This window comes from Perissodus microlepis, chromosome 7, assembly GCF_051167445.1.
Source record: "Perissodus microlepis isolate ML-2025 ecotype Zambia chromosome 7, ASM5116744v1, whole genome shotgun sequence".
NCBI lineage: Eukaryota > Metazoa > Chordata > Actinopteri > Cichliformes > Cichlidae > Perissodus > Perissodus microlepis.
The window spans coordinates 30,490,203-30,505,651 of NC_140467.1; the positions used below are offsets into that span (position 1 = coordinate 30,490,203).

Genomic DNA, 15,449 nt, shown 5'->3' on the forward strand with positions numbered 1-15,449 from the left:
GAGGTGGCTGAAAGCCTGTGTCAACTCACCTTCCAATCAGTTGTGCCCTCAAATGGCAGTTATCCAATCATTTCTTGCCACCTGTCTGTCTTTGGAGTTCTCCACATGCGGCTGTAGTATACAAGGGTTTTAGATCGTGGTTTCTTTTTTCTGCCTTTCTAGGCAAGAAATATAACCATGGAGAAGAGTTTGTGTTCATGTGGTTATGATATAATTGGCTAAAATTAGCGTGCCATCGATTACATTTTAGGATTTTTTGCTCAAGCTCTTAGGATCAGGAGCTGTTTGAGAGACAAAAAAGGTACTTTAACACTTTAACACAAGCTCTCACTTTTTAAAATCAGTTGCATTAAAATTACTAAGAAACTTAATTTATAAGATATATTTAAAGGTACTTTTTGTAATTACCTACTGCAGGAAAAGATCAAATTTTCACCACTAGGGGCAACGTTTTACCACTGGGTGTGTTGTGTTGCCTTAGATATGTGCTGGTGTTTGTTTGTCATTAGGGGTCCAAATTCAGAGGCTGCATCCTCCTGAGGACCCAGCCTTCGTGGTCTACGTGGGCCGGGTCCTCCAAAGGCCGGGTAGGCCAGAAGTGAGGGGCTGTGAAGCTGGACGGTCTAACCTTCAGTTTTGCGTCACCAGCTGTCTCGGTGGAGTTTAATAAACTAGGCCGCCAGCTCCTTGCTATCTAAAATATAACAGGACATTGGAGTAAATTCTCGATCATCTAACGCTTCTGTTTAATCGGTTTTTCAGTTGACGTTTATTCAGCTGTAATCTCAGCCAAATCGATTTACTCATGAACAAATAAAACACTAAAAAACAAAAAAACAATCCATTTTTATTTTATCTTAGTGACTTATATACCATGTTTAACCTGTAGCAAAAGACCGCGGGGGGTTGAAAACGCTGTGCTGGGAGTTCGCTGTTTTTGCCTCGGCTAGCTATTGAGCAGGTGGGTAACAGACGTCTCCGAAAACATCAGAGCACTTTTGTAAATATGTAATGTCTTGATAAACCGAGCAGATATTTGAAGTTTACACAGCTACATTCTCACCTGAAAACATCTTAAAAGTTTATTTTGTGACCCAGAAAGAGTAATAAGAGTAATATTAAAAATAAGTAGCTGCCGCCATTGTTGGAAACTAGAACTGGCTGGGCCGTGCTATGAATTTTGGGATATAGTGGGCCATGAAGGATACACCCGACCCATCCTTCGAATCTGGGGAAAAGGAGGACGCATTTGTCAGCTGCATTTGTTGGAGTCTACGAATTTGGACAGCCTTCATTGCGCTGCTGTGATGTAATCGGTCTATAAATGCGGCCTCAGGAGGATGCAGCCTATGAATTTGGATACCTCCATTGTAAGCAAGAATGTTTTCTTTTGCCTGGTTAAATAAAGGTTAACTTGACTCAGTGCTGCATCTTGTGGCAGAAATTGGTACTACACTGTAGTACAGTCTGGGCAAAGTTTAACTTCTGTTGATATCTCTTCAACATAATACAAGGACATGTTAGAGCTGATGGCTTTGGTTAATTTTGGAAACTATTTTTAAATGCAGAAATTTATAATAAGAAGCTTTTTAATGTCAGTATGTAAGTGACATCATACACATTTAAACAAAGAGGGCCATAAAAAGAGAGGATGACAGTGTGCATGTAATTATGGTTACAGCCATTGTGTTGCTCACTGGGATTTCCTGCCAACTATTCATTAACAGTTCCTTCCAGAGTCAATAATTCTCCCTTTATTTTCCTAAATGTCAGTTGGGTTTATGCCATGCAGGTTAAAACAGGAAGTGATGTTGGCGATCAGCTGAGGATGTCTTCGGCACCGGTGTTAGGATGTCCTGCATGTGTTTCCTTTGGGTGTGATATTTATTGCGATGTCCTGTTGTGTGTTTGTGACCTTAAAAGTCAAGCTCAGCTCAACAGGAAATAAAACTGTGTTGTTATGGTAACCACCAACCAGTGACTTCATCAGCAGCAGCATCTTTATAGCTTCCTGTAATTTGCATAAACTCTGTGATGTCATCAGCTTTGACCATTTTTTTTTCCACAAAATTCAGACAGTGTTGAAGAGCTCATTTACAATAAACACTTGAAACGATGTTCCTGATTCTTACAGGATTTTAATTTCTTTGGAACTTGAATTCAATCTGCAGGAACAACTTCTAAGATAAGATGCACTTAATATCATCCATCTATTTACTTCCGCGTATCCAATTCAGGATTGTGTGAAGCCTATCCCAGCTGTTATAGAGTAAAAGTCGGGGTAGACATTGGGCAGGATGCCAGTCTGTCACAGGGATAACACACACAGATATTCCAATATTCACACCTATATGGGCAATTTATATTCCCTAACTACATGTGTTTGGACTGTGGGAGGAAGCGGAGTACCAGGAAAGAACCCACACAAACACAGAGAGAACATGCAGAAAGTCCTGGTCTGAGTGTTAGATTCGAACCCATGACCATCTTGCTGTGAAGCAACAGTGTTAACCTCCTGCCCATTTATATATCACTTATGAATCAAATAATAATCATTTGGTTTATTTCTATATGATAAAAAAATTATTGGGGATTGATTTCACAATCCAATACAAAAATAGATTTATCTCTTAAAATTTTCATTTGCAGACCTCAAGGACCTTTGACGCTGAAACTGCCTCATTGTTTTAGTGTTATTTAGCTCTGCAGTCAAAGGTGTTTAGTTTAGTCTGAGGTAAACTAAAGAACTGATGAATTATCTGCGGTGTGGACATCCATCAGTCTCTCGCGACAAAGTCTATAAATGCTAACACCACTGCACCAGGGGTTCATCCTAATACGGAGCTCATGTTCTGGAAGGGTTTGTGTGTCTGTAATTAACATCACAGACTCAAGGGGGTGCTAGTGTGACTAAGCACAAGCCTGCACACTAAACTGCTTTTTCCCTCTCTCTTTTTGCCTTGCAACGTGTGAAACTCATAGCTTCACGACATATCCAAGACTTTCATTGGGAAAGGGTGGCTGGGGCTCCACAGCGAACTTCCTGCACATGCTTTTGAGCATGGTGCCTGCAACAACACGGTCATTAAAATGTACTCCAGCAGTAGTCTCAAGGAGCCAAATAAACAAGCAGAGTGACTCCATTCTTCCACAATTCCCTGGGCCCTGGGTGGTTATCAAATGCCACTGAGTGGTGCTCGTGTCTTATTGGTCATCCAGAAACAGGAAGTGGGCCATCAGAGTCCCATGAGGCTGGGTGTTAATCTGGAGAGGACAGACAGAATGATTTATAAACACACAGGCTCTTCTATGCCTTCTTCATCCCTCTTTCCCTCATCTCTCCTACAATCTTTCCCTTTCTCTTCACTCCTTTTTCCTCCTCAGAATGTTTCTTTAGTTGAATCACCACATTTTTCTGAAGCAACATCATCACATAGTTACTCACATACACTACTCTAACACAAACAACTCCCTCTCAGGCACAGCTCAAACACAAACAGAGCAGGCCAGTCAGTGCATGCGTTCACCTCGATCAATCGATTTGAGGATTAATCATACCTCCTAATCTCCATTTGGCTTCACTCTGGTTTACTTTACTTAGGTTAACTGCTGGGGATTACAATAAGGCATTATAAGGAAGAGACACAGCACTCAAAGCATCCTGAATAGAAATCTTTGGTTGGTCTACCATGATGTCATGCGGCCTTATTCTGAAGCCTCGTGATGAGTGTTTATGACGATTTATTAGATTTTTCTCTAAATCTTAAAGTTGCTTTTATATAAGTTAGCTTGGTTCAGTTTTTATTTTTATTTAGCTTATATTTTAAACCGTTAGTTTAGCACCTAGATCCTGATGCACACAAGACATTTATATTTAGGTACGCAGCCCACAGGTTCTAGTGAGGCAATAGCCATGTAGTGTGTGGTACAGTCAGTTTTGCTATCTTGATAAAACTATATGCTGTATTACTGATCCAAACTATATTTAAAATACGATTTTAAATATGATTTCAAATTCATGTCCGCTTTATATTCTATCTTTGTATGAATAACTACTCGTGAGGAGCTGAATTAGGATGCCATGCTCCCTAAAGTCCACTACTTTCTGATTGACTGACCTTTTTATACGTATGGAATGGCTTATTACTGAACATATGAATCTGAAGCACTGGTGAAATATACAGATATCACTGAAGATTTCCATAATACAAGTAGCTTCTCTCATGCACACAGCTCTGCAGCATTAGGATAGAAAGTTGAGTTAATTTTTCTAGAACAGAGCTGCAGGTCAGACCGTCCTCGGCACCTGATTCAGACACTGCAAAGGGAGAGGATTTCCTCGCCGCCTCATCGTCCCTTTCTCTCTGTGATCTCAGATATATCTAATGCCATTCCGATGACACATGATTCCCAGGAAACCCAGTTGTAGGCATCTGCTACTGAAGTGGGAGGAGCTACACTTTCACCTTTTGGTTAAACCTGCAGCAGCTTCTACTCATCTTTTAGATATGACAGCTAAATCAAGAATATACAGAATGACATCAGGGATCGGAAACAAACACGTATTTGCAATAGTGCAGGGAAGGTCACCTTCCTTTAGATCATCAATAATCTGTCAAATGTCTATAAAGAAGTCTTACTGGTCTTAAAAGAAATTACTGCTACAACTACTGTTAACACTTGTTATTTAGCATTTAAATCCCAAGGATAAAACAAAATGCCAGGTTTTTGTACAGTAATTATATTATTCTTGAAATATTATCCTCCTGAGAAAATTAACAAACTCAGCATAATTCCCCAGAAGGGAGACAGAAACTGGCAACCTCCATTTTTATCCTCGTGAAGTAACTCACCAAGCTCCATCACCATCAGGAGCAAAGAGTTAGTGGATGTGACAGTGCAACAATGCAAGAAATGCATAAATATAGCATTAAAAAACAAATATGTGCATTTTCTTTTACTGCAGTAACATTATGAATATTTCTTTTAAGAGATTATGACTGGACCAGAAACGTCAACATATGTCTGCGTAGGTCAGAGTTATTACTGTTTTACCTCACCCAGTTTGGATTGGTGAAGTGTTTTATTGCCAACCATGACATGCTGCTTGCAAGGCTGAAACATTAACAAACCTGTTCTGTGATAAGCTGCTTAACGAAAAAAAAAAAAAGCCTTGTAAGTTTTTAACTTTCCCTAACCTCCGATCAGTGATCCTTAACCTTTTTCAGTACGTCACCAGTCTTTCTGAAAGTGGTCCCCTGAGCAGTCAACAATAATCGGTTTATTGTTCACATTAGGACCACATGCAGCATCATGAGGCATCTTTCTCCCTGCGGCTTCAAAATCCGTTTCTCAGCAATTGACTGTTTTCAATAATTCTCTCTTTTTCTGTTTATCTCTCCTCGCCTTTCTTTATCCCCTTCCTCACTGTTCTGCTCCTCTTCCCTTCCTCTCTCACCTTTGGACTTGTTATTGTCTATTTCTCAGTCCCAGACTTGCTCCTAATTTTATTATCCTTTATTTCCTGCCTTTGACTCTGCCAAAACTCCCTACTTATCTGGCTCACTAGCCCTCTTTCTCCTATCAGTTGGTTTTCATACCTACTGCCTCCACCCTGATGGTCTAACCAAACTTTATCTCTCTCCATCCTCCCTCCCTTTTTTGCTACTCATTCCATCTCGCCGTTTCTCAGCCTTCCCTCTCCCTTTTCCTCCCTCCCTTCTCTCTCTTTCTCTCTCTCTGTCTCTTCTCAGTGTCTCTCTATTCACACACCACAGCTACTGTCTAGACCGAGCTTTGCCAGGGATGTTTATTTCATGCTTTTATCATACGGCAGCCTAATGACGCATAATTGCTTCATTTGCTTAACGAGCTGGGAGCCGGGGGCCGGCACAGCCCGACTCGACCTGATCTGCCATCATCAAACTGAAAGTTGAGCGAAGAGGCAGATCTGAGAGTGGGACAGACAGGCGATAGAGACAGTAGACGCAAGACTTTTTGCAGAAGTTTAGATGGAAAACAGGAGCAAAAAAACCTCCAAAACAGAGCCGTTGGATAGATTTGTGTTGCAGCTTTTTTAAACATGCAGACTACACTGGAAAAAAATTATTTTTGTTAGTTATGAATAGAAGCAAGGTAGAATGGAGGTAAAAGGTGGAAAAAGCTAAAAAGTGCTTTAGAAGTTAAAGAAAAGTATGTCAGGAGAGGACAACCAATAGTTGGAGTAATGAATTAAAGTTCAGTAAAGTAGATTTTAGTTGAGAGTAGATTTCTGTAAGGGGTATGGCATTTTGGCAGTCTTGCAAAGCATGTAGTTGAAGTTGAGTGAAGTTCAGTAGAAATTGGTTTTTAGAAAGACGTTTTTTAGAAGGGAACACATCAAAGAGTTCCAAGGAGCAAAGGATAAACTGTCTGGAAATGGATCTTCTCGGGACTTTCTAAAAGAAAAAGAAGAACCTCGGGAAGTTTTAAGGAGAAAGCAATAGAGAAGAAACTAGAATAACGTGGACTGTAAGTCGAAGCCATGGAGCTGCTGGAGGCATTCTATCGAAGGAAGCTCAGGAAGAAGCAGAAGAAAACGGAGCTGGGCCGGTCAGACGGGGCCCTGTGTCGGTCACCGTCGGAGGCCAGCGTCAACAGCCTGGCGACCGGCCTCATCTCCAAAGTCCTCAGATTCACCTCCAGGTAAAACAGGGTCATGAGTAATTTATGTCCTCAAAGACGAAAGACGGGTTAATGAAAACAGGCCAGAATTTGGTTTGTTTGAGGTTAGGAATGGTTGCGGTTTGCTAAAAGACTTGTGATAAAAGTTTGTATAGTTTAAACAAAATTCAAGCTTTGCACGTACACAGTACTTGCAAACCACAACCAAGAGTCAAAGAGGATGAATGGATATTTTTAAAGCTTGTTTTCTGGAATTTCTGCCCTTATTGGATTGCGTGGCAGTGAAAACAGACAGGAAACTGAGGAGAAAGAACAGGAAGTGCATCTGAGAGATTGTGATAAACTTAGGTTCATATTGCTGTGCTGATTATCCAAAGATATTGAAGTCGACAACTGTAAAATAAAACCTTAACTAATATTAGAACGTCTTAATGCATCTATAAAAATTCTTAAAAACGCAGTGACAAGAGAAAAGTCATTAATCTAACTTGTGTTAAGTTGCAGGAAGCCTGAATTGTTAATTGTTGATATAAATATATATATATATATATATATATATATATATATATATATATATATATATATATATATATATATATATATATATATATATATATATATATATAACAGAAGTCATCTCAAAGCAAGAGAACCCCATTGGTCACAATAATAACCTATGTGCTGAACCTGGCAACATTGGGAACTCCTTTTTAACAGCAAGAGAACTACAGCAGAACCATGTTTAGGGAAGAGCAGCCATATGATGCCTAATCAATTACTTGAACATGACCTTGAAGACTGAGACATTAGATTGATTTGAAAGTGTCATCTATGATCTGGACATAGTCTCAGTCACTTGGGCAAAATTTTAGACCCTCTGTCGAGATGTTTATGACTTGCAGTAACATTGACGACCTCACCAGTGACCTTTTTAGGGTCTCAGAATCTTCCTTTTGGAGATTTTCCATCTGAATTCCTGCGTACAGAAATTGTTGGGGGAATCCACCCTAAAAAGAAAACCTCCCTGTTCAGTAACATAGTAATGGAGTTATTTTATCTGGTCTCTTATTGGAGTTTAATTTAATTAATGATAGTCATCATTTTTGGTTAAAAATGGTCACAAATAAGAGGAAAATAGGTAACTGTATCAATGCTTTTATTTTGTGGAGCATTCATGCTTAGTGCCACAGTCACATCCCAAAGGAAGCCCCCACCAACAAGTCAAATCTATCAAGACCAACTAAAATGAGAACCATAAGTCAAAACCAGCAGGACCTTCTCTAAGCTACGACTAAACTAGAACGTCTTTCCTGAGGTTTTAAACCTAATATTGGGATTTGTTAAATAATGTTTGGTGTGTGAGCTTTGAATCTTCCAATTAACTGCAACTGACTTTGTAAATTGTATGGGACAGGGATAATACCGTCTTACTGTGAACACAGGGCCAAAGTGAAGATAAAAATACACTTTGTTATACTTTAGAATCAGAGTGAACAGTACATTCTCTGCAGAGCTAATAGAAAGGGTGTAAATGTGTATATGTACATCAGTGATGATAAAGTGTTGAGGTATTCCAGTCATGTCCTGTCATTATCCAGGTTCCTGTGGTTCAGAGACATACAGGCTTTCATGTCTCTGTCTCCTACTTAGTCAGATAAAATCATTTCCTGTTTATCTGTGAGCATAAATACAGAGCAGGACGATATGTCAAATATGAGTATCGGTGGAAATTATTTTAACGTCAGTATCCCTGTAATCATAACTCGTCTGCCAACACGTCCAGAGTATGATGATGGTGATGTGATAACGTTTAGCCCTGCAAACAAAAATATGATAATTATCCCTGAAACAATATCTGAGTTTTTTCTAACCAGCTTCAATATTTACCCCGATTTAGTGTGTTTGCATGTGAGATTCAAAAATAAATTGTGGGAAATCACGACAGTAAAGACACTGGTTTATAATTTTTACATTCTGGCCTGTGATGGAGTCCATTATAACATTTTTCAACCTTAACCACTTTATATGCTACTGAGGAGCTAAACTTTGATTTTGACTCTGTGGCTGTTTTAACTGCTCTCATTTCAAACTTAACTTTATTAATATTGTAACCTCCAGGTAACAAGTATGCAAAGCTTTAAAATAAATGTAGATGCAGTTTCTCCCATCCTGGAGGTACCACTGAGAAAGAGAGGACAGCCTGCAGAAAAGATTACTTTGCTAACGAAATCTACTAAAATAAAAGATTGTGCCATCATGAAACATCCACATAACTTTAGTTTTCACTTGTTCTTAATTCACTTTGACTCTGTCTAACATAAACCAAGTCATCATAGATGCTGCCACTGATCTGAGTTCAGAGCGTTAACTTCTAAACAACCACCCAGGGCATTGTTAAGCTTGCATTTTAGTCACATGTTAGAAAGGTGCTGCCTGTCAAATAAAGTCCTGTGTTATTTGATCTAACAGTTCTTCCTAGATTTTCCTTTCGGTTTGAAATATACTTAAAATATCATAGGAGGACAGAAATTATCCCAAACTTAATCCAAAAAAGGAATGCTAAATTGAATATCTTATCTAGAAGTTATAACAATGTGACTACACATATTAGAGAGCTAGTCACTTACTGGATTGTTAAACATTAAAACACTGTAATGAATGACCACTTGGAAGCTGTGTCTTAAAGCATTTCATTCTGATTATTACTTTTTATGTGTATTATTAAATTTCCTGGTGTTGTCGTACATTCATTGAAACACTTCAGTATTTTTTTTCCTTCCTTGGAAATGGAAGGGAGAGGCAGAGATAGGCAGAAGGTGAGTCAGATCTCAGTGGAATGAAGCCGTGCAGCTGTGTGCGCATGTGGGAGGACGCAGTGGGATAATATTTAATGCTGAATTGATCGGGCGGGTGGGGGGGGGGGTTCCAGCTCTGATAATAATCTCTTTTCAGGGGTTGAATCCCTGCAGTGATTTGAGGCATCTAATGGCTCTATGAATGAAGATATGTGCAGAGTGAAAGGGGACAGATATGGTTAAATTATAAACTGGGAATGTGGTTTAATGTTGTATGTGGTGCAGCCGTTTGTAAGAATCCACACTACTACCTAATACACAGCATGTATATGAGAATTACATAAGAACTGTTGCTGTGCTACATTAAAATTAAAGTTTTAGAAAAAAAAATTGCAGTTAGTGTGAGTACACGAACATCTCTTTAGCTCAAAGTACAGATGAATTAGTCAACTTTGTCTGAGGTCAGCCTCACAGTGTCGCATGAAGTGAAACCGCTACAGAAGAACCAAAATTCAGATTCACTCAACAGAACCACGAAATGTTTAACAGGCCCCCCAAGCAACAAAAAAAAGAAAAAGAAATATTCTGGTTTTATTCATCAGTTTATCCATAGCTGATTCAACCTTCTCAGAGAAAATTGGGCAAAAAATGTGCTGTTTTGGATCATTGTTAACCTTCCAGTGATTCATGATCCTCAAGAATATCCAGAAACTAACTGAACTGCTGAAATATTTAGTTGATTGGTTAAATATGATGCCACAAATGAAATTATGATATCATATAAACAAGAGCCCTGAGGGAGTTGCCTGTTTTGCCTATCTGTCATGACTTTTTGGAAGAATTTCTCAAGCAAATGATGTTTCTTTTTTTTCTTTTTTTGAAAAAGAACATTTAATCCTCCATACAGAAAGACGATTGTTGTGCAAGAACGTATGAAAAGAAAGCTTTTTGTTCTGTCCATTTTGCAGATGCTTGAAAAACATGTGTAACACATGTGTAACAAGCAGCTGAGCAGCTGATTCATTGTTTGATTAGAGTGAAATGTAATGTGATTCCTGTATTGTGTTGCTTTTAAATGCATTACCCACAGGGAGGTTGGGCTCAGGTTATGGTTGGTTAAGATTGGTCTGAGTTAGATTTAGATTAGGGTTGGGCTGGATTTTGATAATGGTGTCTTACCTGAATTTGTAGATTAGGCTTGGATTGGACTGGAGTTTGGTTAAGATTTGGGGGGTTTTGGGTAACAGCTGGATTGGATTTTTGATGATAGTGGCTGACCTGGAACTGGGTTAAATTAGGCTTTGTGCTTAGCTTTATCTTGGACTGGGGGTTAGATTAGGATTGGGTTTATATTGAATTTGAGGGCTTTGCTTGGATTGGATTGGAATTTAGGTCACAATCGGGTCTGAGGTTGAATGTTGAGGTGGGTTGGGTTTTAGGTTAGAATGGTTTTTGGTTTGGTTGATAGTGGCTGACCTGGAACTTTGGTTAGGTTTTATCTTTAGCTTTATCTTAGATTTGGACCCTGGATTAGGATCGGCTTGGATTACAGATGGGTTTGGGTTGGGGTGAGTGTAGATATAATGGCCAATCTGGATTTGCGGATAAGTCTTCGAGTCTGGCTTGGATTGGGATACCTGGGTTTGGGTTGGAATGGGTTTGGATGGTAGTGGCTGATGATGTTATAGTCTGGTCAGAAATAGAGATGAGGCTGGCTTACCCTGCACTATCCTTCACAGCTAACTAAACCCTCAAAACACACTCTTAATCACAGCATTTAGAAATGGAGGTCACACTGTCCAGTACTTCACACACTCTAAATCCCTCTCTCTGTTTTCACCCTACAGACGCACTGAGCCGGCATCTCGTCCTCATTCATGGCATTCATCGAAGCTCGATGAAGGCCAGCAGGAGCTGGACCCGGGAGCAATGGACAGCATGAGCAGCACGTGGCACCACAACTACCACGCCAGGTTAGTGTTTGTTATATATGTCTAATGATTATCTAAGCCCCTGATGTTCAGTATATTATCATTTTCACCATTTCCTGAGTGAGATTTTGCTCAAGTTTTGATTTTTAATTGAATATTGTCAGTTCATGCTGGGATATGTCATTAAACCAAACATCGTCCTGTTTCAAACAAATGCATCTTCATTACTGGCCTCAGATATCTGGACATCACTACATATGAAAAAAGTAAATCTCCTTTCTTTTAACATTTCAAACATCCAGACATTAAAGAAGTTAATAACTGGAGAAGTCAGTAGAGTCAAAGATAACTTGACTTGTAGATTCAGTGGATGCTTGTTCTTGGAGGTAGGAAGGCAATAATATTGTGGTAATAAACACATATACACATTTATGCTCATTCCAGTAAATGCGATAACAGCACTTGAGCTGCTGATCATCAGCTTTAGAACTGCGTTTACAACCAGCAGCTGTGGCAAATAACCCTCCTTACAGGCACACCCTGCAGGTAATAGCACTTATCTATCTGCTGTCAAAATAAGAGCCTGAGACCTGCCTGACCTCAAACATTTCCAGCTCAGTCTGAGGACATGTTTAGAAGTCTGGATTGTAGGTTTACTCAACACCACTATCTGTAAGTCACTCAGAAGGTCAAAGTTCATGGTTGCAGACACTCACGTGATGTCTTGTGTCTCTAGTCTAGTCTAAAGACCCCGTGTGATACAGCCAAGCTTCCTTCATTTTTGTGTTATTTAAAAGCTAATCTTATTTTACAAAATGTTATTTATACATTTTGCCTTATAATGTTGGTGTTTCTTTTTTGTCACGACCAACTTAATGTTTAAGACCCTGTGGTGCATAACAGAACAGACAAGAGACACAGCTGCTTATTGCTGTCTCACAAAGGATGTGAACTTTGACCCCCTGAATCCTGGAGTGTCTAAAAGCCAGTTTGTCTGCACCACTAGCGGCCTCTGAAGTTCCTTTTATATCCATGCTTAATGATCTACTACACTCTGAAATGTGTAGTAGAAACCTATGCGACATTTGGACTTGAGCTCGTCGACACTTTCCTAATGAGTTCACGGGCTCAGTCACTCATTTCGGGTCATAGTGAATAAAGCATTGCGTATTTGGTAAATTTTGGTTAACCTGAGGTTTCTAAAGGAGAATTATATGAGGTGTGTTCAGTGATGAATGACTTGCCATTGACAAGCAGATGGAGAAAAAAGACATTTTGAAGCTTGAGGCTTCAAAACAGAACGTCAGAAGCTCTTGGGTGATGTAATGGTGGCTATGTTAATCTTTCATACAATCTATGTCTGGAACACCTGTCTGTCAGAACAGCCACCTTCCATTTTGTTTCTTACATTTATTAGAATAGAATGCCTTTATTGTCACTATACAGTTGTACAATGAGATACAGATATTGTTGTTATCCTTGTGTTTTGGACTGTCTTACATTCCCATATGTTCCTGTTATTCATGTAGACTCTCCCTCCTTCAGTTCTTGTTTTATTTTGAAAGTTAGAGCCTCACGTGGCTTTCTGTATTTTTACTTCTTCCTTTGTTTGTTTTATTTGGGGTTTTTTTTTTCCTATCCTGAGTTCACCTGTTTCTTATTATCCTTCTTTCACTGCTGTGTATTTAATTATTATGTTTCCCCTCAGTCTTTACCAGGTGGTGGTCTCTACTAACCCTGATTCCCTTCTTTTGCATTTTTGTTGTTTTATATCATTTACTGTATTAGCAACAGCCTGCCTCATCATGCAGGGCGTTTCTGAGTAGTAAAGTTCCTTCCTTTTCATCCACCTTTCTCCATCTGTCTGCATACTTGGATCCACTTTAGTTCTTTCTGAAGAATGGTGATAGTAGCTGACATGGCTGAACTTGGACATTTTAACATGAGACTCACATTTGGAGCCAGCACTGCCACTTTCACATTGGCTGAATTTTTCATCCCCCAGAGGTTGCCCTTTGGCTGGAGCCTATCACAGTTGACACTGGAGGTCACAGGCACCATGGCCAGTTAACTTTACATGTTTTATGTGAAGTGGACCTGCTGGTCAAAGGAAGTTACATCACTGATTCTTTGAAGCACCAGTGAGCGGGAAAATAAAAGCCTCTGATGTGGCTGTGAGGGAGAACGGAGCATTGGCGTTCCTTAAGCCCACCTCCCCCCTCTTTTAGGTCCCATGGAAACCCCTACTCATCCACCCACACAAACACAAACCCACATACACTCACACACTTGGTTGTCTTGATGTAGCATAATATTTTTTGCATTCCTTAATCCCCTGAGTAGAGGTGGGATTAAAACACAGAGAATGAGACATCCAGCTGACGAAGAGATGGATGCTGAAAGTGAAGTTAGACTCACAGAAGTCCGTGAACACAAGCAGACGCTGTCCTCTTTTTCCACAGTCGTAATCGCATTGTGTTCGGTTGAAGGACTTGGTGGGTCAAACTGTGACGTCAATGCGCATTTACATTCCAGTCAGTCATTCAGAGTGAGGTAGCGGTGCATTCAGCTGCGGATCACCAGCTTTACAACCAGCAGTTGTAAAGAACACACACCTCATCATGTCGGCGTTCTGGCCCTTTTTTTCTGTAAGAGCCTGAGTCACTTTCAAAGAGATGCTACAATGCCATTCTGAGCAGTCTGTCAGCTCTCCACTTGAGCATAAGACCGAACATTTGTGCTGTGCAACAGGGGCTTCTTCAGGATGCTTTTTTTTATGTGGGGTGGCACGAACAAAGTAAGGGGAGCACGGGAAATCAGAATATTTGATCCTAAATAAATTCAGGGTAGAAAACTGGTGTAGAAAACACAGGCCAAAGTTTTCAGGCTTGTGCAGCTGGGTGCACTCATACAGTGAATGTTTTGCAGTGCCACTTTTGGAAAGTTTGCAAGATCTGCAGAGTAGAGTTTATGTTACTGGAAAGTTTTTTCAAGTATTTTGCAAAGTGGTGAAACAAACCTTTCTGCTTCAAAATATACTTAAAGTGAAAGTGCTCATTACACAGAATCATTAACATAGATCACAGTTATTGATTTATTAATGTTTATGTCACTCTAATGTAGCATTTGGAGTTGATTTAATCACGTATGTACTGCTGGGTAACTTTATCTATAATATAAGCAGTAACTAAAGCTCTAGAATGGATGATATGGGGGAGGAGAGAAAAAAAGCTTTCATCTCACCTTCAACAACAATCCAACCATCACAGAAATGTATTGTTACCAAGAGCCATTCAATGAGATTTCCAACGTTATCAACACCATCTTCACTTTCTATATGTTTCTAAAAAAATAAATGATGATCCACACCACTGTGAGGGGGGACAGTCTCTTATACTTGAAGAGATTCATGCATTCTGTGAGAAAACATTTGTTCTTGTTGGGATATTTTCCTTTAAACTCACTCTTTATCTCATTAGTAGTAGTTACATGCATCAGTACATTACTACAGCACTATACAGTATATCTCCCCTTACTATATGATTTCTTCCAGAAAGTCCTTTAAGAAAAAGTCTAATTCTGCAGTAGGCAGATGGTGCGAATCATACAACTGTGGCACATCAAGCCACAGCTAACCACCAGCGCAGCTGATCCAGTTGATCCACAGCTGCACTGGTGGTTAGGAAAGACAAAACTGTCAGCAGACCATGTCATGAAAGCGTGAGCCCGAGTGAGTCATCTTTCCACAGTTGTTTAATGCAAACATGACACCAAGAAAGCTAAAAAGACACTTGGAAATCAAACATCTCTTCAAAGAGAGGCTTGGCTTCACTACAAACAGTGCTGAATCAGAGGCAGCAAGCCCATTTGTTGGACTGTGTGAAAGTGTCTCATAAGGAGATGGAAGCATGTTATTGACCACTGGAGTGGTGACTCTTGTGCATAAAAAAGAAATTGAGATGTAATGCGGTGTCCAGATGTTGAGGCTAGGATGTCTAAAATGCCCTTCATGGTTCAAAGTCATCGTCATTGTCCCACTAAGGGAAATTTTGACAAAATA

General features: G+C 39.7%; 1 protein-coding gene across 3 annotated transcripts in view; it reads left to right on the top strand.

Moving 5' to 3' along the window:
* shroom3 (shroom family member 3) overlaps positions 1 to 15,449 on the top strand; it is a 65,208-nt gene that overhangs the window by 25,641 nt on the left and 24,118 nt on the right. For 2 of the 3 annotated variants that reach the window (XM_084934603.1, XM_084934604.1), the window contains one exon: positions 11,306 to 11,431. In XM_084934603.1, coding sequence (XP_084790729.1) covers positions 11,306 to 11,431 — 126 coding nt within the window. Of the gene's footprint in view, positions 1 to 2; positions 6,685 to 11,305; positions 11,432 to 15,449 lie in introns of those variants that run through there. The other variant, XM_084934605.1, reaches the window with a different exon arrangement.